General features: G+C 41.9%; 1 protein-coding gene across 1 annotated transcript; it reads right to left on the bottom strand.

Annotated features, from left to right (window-relative positions):
- Window positions 1-149: 149 nt before the first annotated feature.
- On the bottom strand, window positions 150-7,949 carry LOC121312680 (the record flags this gene model as incomplete). Its single annotated transcript, XM_041244358.1, has 19 exons — window positions 7,827-7,949; window positions 7,363-7,539; window positions 6,866-7,074; window positions 6,634-6,713; window positions 6,094-6,284; window positions 5,602-5,810; window positions 5,129-5,229; window positions 4,852-4,973; window positions 4,388-4,564; window positions 3,890-4,098; window positions 3,658-3,737; window positions 3,122-3,312; window positions 2,630-2,838; window positions 2,157-2,257; window positions 1,880-2,001; window positions 1,416-1,592; window positions 918-1,126; window positions 686-765; window positions 150-340 (listed from the first exon to the last, which is right to left on the bottom strand). Coding segments are annotated over exons 2-19 (2,730 nt in total), but the record flags the coding sequence as incomplete, so codon positions are not given.
- Window positions 7,950-7,983: the final 34 nt, after the last annotated feature.

Genomic DNA, 7,983 nt, shown 5'->3' with positions numbered 1-7,983 from the left:
ACTGAAGGTTGGGAATGCGGGGCTCAGGGTGGCAAAGACTAGCATGCTGCATGGAACAGCTGGTAGTTGAAGACAATAATAGAACTACTAACTGGAGAGTAAGAGTTTCATTGTGAACGTTCTGAAACCAAGCTCCCTATCATGAATACCTTCTGTGTTAGATAGACAAAATGTATAAAGAAGAGATCAAGCTCTCTGGCATTTGAATCGTTCTGCAGCCTGTCGAAAATCTGATTGATGATCCCCACACTCTCCAATGCGCCAACTTTGGGGTCCAGAATCAGGCTGCTTATCTCTTCTGGGGAAAGCAGATCCAGTTTTTCCAAGTGCCCAGGGCAACCTGTTTAAAAATAAATAAATAAATAAATAAATAAATAAATGATAACGTGCTCAAAACAACGATATGAAAATGCAGTGGAAACTGGAAGACAAGTTTCCACTATGCCAATGTGATTTCCCCTTATCACACAATCCAGAATGCGAATAAGCAGGTCCTGTTGTCAATCCCTAGTGGGATGTTCAGTCCTGTGCCTGTGCCTTTATACTTTGTCGCTGCGCAAACCCTGATCATGGCTTTTGAGCGGCTGTCCAAACAAGCGGGTCAGTACCCAAACTGGCTTCTCTCTAATCATGGTACAGTTAGACAATAAACAGGAATGCATGGAATTCACTGTCAGCAGATTACCTTTTGGGGGTGGCAGCAACAGGCTGGAATTCAAGTGAGACTGTTCAGATGATTTCAGTGCATGGTCCAGGCCTTTGATTCTGTGAAAGAACAAAGAGAATAACCAACAATACTGTAGCTTACTGGCTCCGTGGTACATTTAGTTTACTGCATAATTTACGGACAGACAAATTATATACACAATTCAAAAGGGACCAGGATAAGGTATGACAAGTTCAGCAGTCACACTTACATAGCTTGGTAGGAATCACAGCTGAGGTTGTTCGGTATAGCTGCCAGAATACCAGGACTGACACTAGGCAGCAGCAGAACTAGTTTGACTTGGAACCAGTCTTCCCACTCGGTAGTACTGAAGGTTGGGAATTCGGGACTCAGGGCGGCAAAGGTGCGGTTCAGCATGACCATTCTCACATCAGTGTTGTAGATGGCTGTTATATTTCTCTGAGCAAAATATATGGTTTACAGTTCAGTGATCAGCAAAGGTCAGTTCTTCTATACTCGTTTGCAGCATGGCAAAACTGATCAAGACAATGAGGCCCGGAATAGGTCTCCTAACATGGGAATGTAGGGTTAGAGAATTTCTAAGATTTATTAATTTTTTTAAAGGGAAAAAAAAGCAACTGAATTTAATTTTGAAACTTGCCACAAATTATGTAACCCGCAATTACATTTTCTTCATGTTCATTTTGGAAGTTGGAGTTTATGTTAGTGTTTGACCATTAAAAAGTACCTGCGCTGTGACCAAGACAAACATTGTAAAGAAATCCTCAAGCTCTCTGCCATGGGAAGGGTTCTGCAGCGTGTCAAAGACCTGATTGATGATCACCACATTGTCCAGTGCACCGACACTGGGGTCCACAGTCAGTTCTGCTACCTGTCCTGGGGAAAGCTGAGCCAGTGCTTCCAGCTGAGGGGAAAAGCACAAGTAAGGATCACAAAGCTGGATGGGCATCTCACCCACACTATTCAACGTCGTGTCCCGTCACCCTTGAGGTGATGTTAGGGGCAGAACGTTGATAGTAGAAATGTATTGGATTTTTGCAGCAGAAAGTTGAAATTGTTCTCTACTTGCTTTTTTCCTTTAATAGTTTTACCAAACATAATGACCTGGGTTTCAATAAAGATACCAGAATGCAGAGCAATCAAACAAGACTGAGAGTGCATTGTTTAGTTTCTTTTCCACCCAAGACTCACCCCAGTGAAATTCTTGCTTAGGAGCTTGAGGTCCGTGTACGAAGCACTGGTGCTGAATCTTGCTGTATTCCTCACCAGCCAGTCCTTGTGACTGATATTATTAGTCTCGACACAGGAAGAGCCTGCAGGAGGGAAAGGGTAGAATAGGTTATAAAAGGATATTTAGGAACAAACTTTGGAAAATACATTGAAACGACTGTGTACTTCACTAAGATTTGCCCTTATCTTTTCCCAGATTTAAGGACCGAATGTTTAAAATGGATTTCCAAAAGATTACCTTCAGGGAATGGCTGCATTAAGTAGCTCTTGATGAAATTAAACACAGCCTGAGTTTGTCCGTGTGATAGTGATGTGAACACATTGTCAAGGCCTTTGACTCTGTAAAGGATGGAATCAGAAATGAGAAATAACAATTGTGGGCGGGATCCATACATTTACAACACACAATAATATACAGTAGATAAATAAAACAGGCATTAGCATAAGTCATGCCTGGGCGTTCAGGACAAATTTACAATAGAAATATAAATCACAAGAGTCTGCAGAAGGAAAACTTGCAATACACTTGCTTAAAAATGTCCAGCAATATTTCTAGCAATGTTCTAAGTGACACTGAAAGAGTGTCCTACAATAGGGCTGCACAAAAAATTGCAGGTAGTATAGGCTGGTTTTTAAATGTATATGTCTGTAACAAACTCTGTTGTTACAGTTTTCAGGCTAAGGTATTACCAGTTCTACAGTCATTCTTACATAGCTTGGTAGGAATCACAGCTGATGTTGTTTGGTATAGCTGCCAGAATGCCAGGATTGACACTAGGCAGCAGCAGAACTAGTTTCACTTGGAACCAGTCTTCCCACTCGGTAGTACTGAAGGTTGGGAATGCGGGGCTCAGGGCGGCAAAGGTGCGGTTCAGCATGACCATTCTCACATCAGTGTTTTTAATGACTGTCACGTTATCCTGAACAGAGGAAAATGTTCACAGTTCAGTACAGCTCAGAGGCCTGAATATATACAGTATACTAGCATGCTGCATGGAACAGCTGGTAGTTGAAGACAATAATAGAACTACTAACTGGAGAGTAAGAGTTTCATTGTGAACGTTCTGAAACCAAGCTCCCTATCATGAAATTCATGCTTCTCTTACTATGCTTCACGGAATCAGGGCTGTTGGTTCAGAACTCTTCTCGAGTGCATATAGAAGGTTGATCAAGTTTTTGGGGTGTTTCACAAGTAAAACATACCTTCTGTGTTAGATAGACAAAATGTATAAAGAAGAGATCAAGCTCTCTGGCATTTGAATCGTTCTGCAGCCTGTCGAAAATCTGATTGATGATCCCCACACTCTCCAATGCGCCAACTTTGGGGTCCAGAATCAGGCTGCTTATCTCTTCTGGGGAAAGCAGATCCAGTTTTTCCAAGTGCCCAGGGCAACCTGTTTAAAAATAAATAAATAAATAAATAAATAAATAAATGATAACGTGCTCAAAACAACGATATGAAAATGCAGTGGAAACTGGAAGACAAGTTTCCACTATGCCAATGTGATTTCCCCTTATCACACAATCCAGAATGCGAATAAGCAGGTCCTGTTGTCAATCCCTAGTGGGATGTTCAGTCCTGTGCCTGTGCCTTTATACTTTGTCGCTGCGCAAACCCTGATCATGGCTTTTGAGCGGCTGTCCAAACAAGCGTGTCAGTACCCAAACTGGCTTCTCTCTAATCATGGTACAGTTAGACAATAAACAGGAATGCATGGAATTCACTGTCAGCAGATTACCTTTTGGGGGTGGCAGCAACAGGCTGGAATTCAAGTGAGACTGTTCAGATGATTTCAGTGCATGGTCCAGGCCTTTGATTCTGTGAAAGAACAAAGAGAATAACCAACAATACTGTAGCTTACTGGCTCCGTGGTACATTTAGTTTACTGCATAATTTACGCACAGACAAATTATATACACAATTCAAAAGGGACCAGGATAAGGTATGACAAGTTCAGCAGTCACACTTACATAGCTTGGTAGGAATCACAGCTGATGTTGTTCGGTATAGCTGCCAGAATACCAGGACTGACACTAGGCAGCAGCAGAACTAGTTTGACTTGGAACCAGTCTTCCCACTCGGTAGTACTGAAGGTTGGGAATTCGGGACTCAGGGCGGCAAAGGTGCGGTTCAGCATGACCATTCTCACATCAGTGTTGTAGATGGCTGTTATATTTCTCTGAGCAAAATATATGGTTTACAGTTCAGTGATCAGCAAAGGTCAGTTCTTCTATACTCGTTTGCAGCATGGCAAAACTGATCAAGACAATGAGGCCCGGAATAGGTCTCCTAACATGGGAATGTAGGGTTAGAGAATTTCTAAGATTTATTAATTTTTTTAAAGGGAAAAAAAAGCAACTGAATTTAATTTTGAAACTTGCCACAAATTATGTAACCCGCAATTACATTTTCTTCATGTTCATTTTGGAAGTTGGAGTTTATGTTAGTGTTTGACCATTAAAAAGTACCTGCGCTGTGACCAAGACAAACATTGTAAAGAAATCCTCAAGCTCTCTGCCATGGGAAGGGTTCTGCAGCGTGTCAAAGACCTGATTGATGATCACCACATTGTCCAGTGCACCGACACTGGGGTCCACAGTCAGTTCTGCTACCTGTCCTGGGGAAAGCTGAGCCAGTGCTTCCAGCTGAGGGGAAAAGCACAAGTAAGGATCACAAAGCTGGATGGGCATCTCACCCACACTATTCAACGTCGTGTCCCGTCACCCTTGAGGTGATGTTAGGGGCAGAACGTTGATAGTAGAAATGTATTGGATTTTTGCAGCAGAAAGTTGAAATTGTTCTCTACTTGCTTTTTTCCTTTAATAGTTTTACCAAACATAATGACCTGGGTTTCAATAAAGATACCAGAATGCAGAGCAATCAAACAAGACTGAGAGTGCATTGTTTAGTTTCTTTTCCACCCAAGACTCACCCCAGTGAAATTCTTGCTTAGGAGCTTGAGGTCCGTGTACGAAGCACTGGTGCTGAATCTTGCTGTATTCCTCACCAGCCAGTCCTTGTGACTGATATTATTAGTCTCGACACAGGAAGAGCCTGCAGGAGGGAAAGGGTAGAATAGGTTATAAAAGGATATTTAGGAACAAACTTTGGAAAATACATTGAAACGACTGTGTACTTCACTAAGATTTGCCCTTATCTTTTCCCAGATTTAAGGACCGAATGTTTAAAATGGATTTCCAAAAGATTACCTTCAGGGAATGGCTGCATTAAGTAGCTCTTGATGAAATTAAACACAGCCTGAGTTTGTCCGTGTGATAGTGATGTGAACACATTGTCAAGGCCTTTGACTCTGTAAAGGATGGAATCAGAAATGAGAAATAACAATTGTGGGCGGGATCCATACATTTACAACACACAATAATATACAGTAGATAAATAAAACAGGCATTAGCATAAGTCATGCCTGGGCGTTCAGGACAAATTTACAATAGAAATATAAATCACAAGAGTCTGCAGAAGGAAAACTTGCAATACACTTGCTTAAAAATGTCCAGCAATATTTCTAGCAATGTTCTAAGTGACACTGAAAGAGTGTCCTACAATAGGGCTGCACAAAAAATTGCAGGTAGTATAGGCTGGTTTTTAAATGTATATGTCTGTAACAAACTCTGTTGTTACAGTTTTCAGGCTAAGGTATTACCAGTTCTACAGTCATTCTTACATAGCTTGGTAGGAATCACAGCTGATGTTGTTTGGTATAGCTGCCAGAATGCCAGGATTGACACTAGGCAGCAGCAGAACTAGTTTCACTTGGAACCAGTCTTCCCACTCGGTAGTACTGAAGGTTGGGAATGCGGGGCTCAGGGCGGCAAAGGTGCGGTTCAGCATGACCATTCTCACATCAGTGTTTTTAATGACTGTCACGTTATCCTGAACAGAGGAAAATGTTCACAGTTCAGTACAGCTCAGAGGCCTGAATATATACAGTATACTAGCATGCTGCATGGAACAGCTGGTAGTTGAAGACAATAATAGAACTACTAACTGGAGAGTAAGAGTTTCATTGTGAACGTTCTGAAACCAAGCTCCCTATCATGAAATTCATGCTTCTCTTACTATGCTTCACGGAATCAGGGCTGTTGGTTCAGAACTCTTCTCGAGTGCATATAGAAGGTTGATCAAGTTTTTGGGGTGTTTCACAAGTAAAACATACCTTCTGTGTTAGATAGACAAAATGTATAAAGAAGAGATCAAGCTCTCTGGCATTTGAATCGTTCTGCAGCCTGTCGAAAATCTGATTGATGATCCCCACACTCTCCAATGCGCCAACTTTGGGGTCCAGAATCAGGCTGCTTATCTCTTCTGGGGAAAGCAGATCCAGTTTTTCCAAGTGCCCAGGGCAACCTGTTTAAAAATAAATAAATAAATAAATAAATAAATAAAAAAATGATAACGTGCTCAAAACAACGATATGAAAATGCAGTGGAAACTGGAAGACAAGTTTCCACTATGCCAATGTGATTTCCCCTTATCACACAATCCAGAATGCGAATAAGCAGGTCCTGTTGTCAATCCCTAGTGGGATGTTCAGTCCTGTGCCTGTGCCTTTATACTTTGTCGCTGCGCAAACCCTGATCATGGCTTTTGAGCGGCTGTCCAAACAAGCGGGTCAGTACCCAAACTGGCTTCTCTCTAATCATGGTACAGTTAGACAATAAACAGGAATGCATGGAATTCACTGTCAGCAGATTACCTTTTGGGGGTGGCAGCAACAGGCTGGAATTCAAGTGAGACTGTTCAGATGATTTCAGTGCATGGTCCAGGCCTTTGATTCTGTGAAAGAACAAAGAGAATAACCAACAATACTGTAGCTTACTGGCTCCGTGGTACATTTAGTTTACTGCATAATTTACGCACAGACAAATTATATACACAATTCAAAAGGGACCAGGATAAGGTATGACAAGTTCAGCAGTCACACTTACATAGCTTGGTAGGAATCACAGCTGATGTTGTTCGGTATAGCTGCCAGAATACCAGGACTGACACTAGGCAGCAGCAGAACTAGTTTGACTTGGAACCAGTCTTCCCACTCGGTAGTACTGAAGGTTGGGAATTCGGGACTCAGGGCGGCAAAGGTGCGGTTCAGCATGACCATTCTCACATCAGTGTTGTAGATGGCTGTTATATTTCTCTGAGCAAAATATATGGTCTACAGTTCAGTGATCAGCAAAGGTCAGTTCTTCTATACTCGTTTGCAGCATGGCAAAACTGATCAAGACAATGAGGCCCGGAATAGGTCTCCTAACATGGGAATGTAGGGTTAGAGAATTTCTAAGATTTATTAATTTTTTTAAAGGGAAAAAAAGCAACTGAATTTAATTTTGAAACTTGCCACAAATTATGTAACCCGCAATTACATTTTCTTCATGTTCATTTTGGAAGTTGGAGTTTATGTTAGTGTTTGACCATTAAAAAGTACCTGCGCTGTGACCAAGACAAACATTGTAAAGAAATCCTCAAGCTCTCTGCCATGGGAAGGGTTCTGCAGCATGTCAAAGACCTGATTGATTATCACCACATTGTCCAGTGCACCGACACTGGGGTCCACAGTCAGTTCTGCTACTTGTCCTGGGGAAAGCAGAGCCAGTGCTTCCAGCTGAGGGGAAAAGCACAAGTAAGGATCACAAAGCTGGATGTGCATCTCACCCACACTATTCAATGTCGTGTCCTATCACCCTTGAGGTGATGTTAGGGGCAGAACGTTGATAGTAGAAATGTATTGGATTTTTGCAGCAGAAAGTTGAAATTGTTCTCTACTTGCTTTTTTCCTTTAATAGTTTTACCAAACATAATGACCTGGGTTTCAATAAAGATACCAGAATGCAGAGCAATCAAACAAGACTGAGAGTGCATTGTTTAGTTTCTTTTCCACCCAAGACTCACCCCAGTGAAATTCTTGCTTAGGAGCTTGAGGTCCGTGTACGAAGCACTGGTGCTGAATCTTGCTGTATTCCTCACCAGCCAGTCCTTGTGACTGATATTATTAGTCTCGACACAGGAAGAGCCTGCAGGAGGGAAAGGGTAGAATAGGTTATAAAAG

This window comes from Polyodon spathula, unplaced genomic scaffold, assembly GCF_017654505.1.
Source record: "Polyodon spathula isolate WHYD16114869_AA unplaced genomic scaffold, ASM1765450v1 scaffolds_4256, whole genome shotgun sequence".
Lineage (NCBI taxonomy): Eukaryota > Metazoa > Chordata > Actinopteri > Acipenseriformes > Polyodontidae > Polyodon > Polyodon spathula.
Note: the sequence above shows the minus strand (reverse complement) of the source record. Positions and strands in the feature narration are given on the sequence as shown.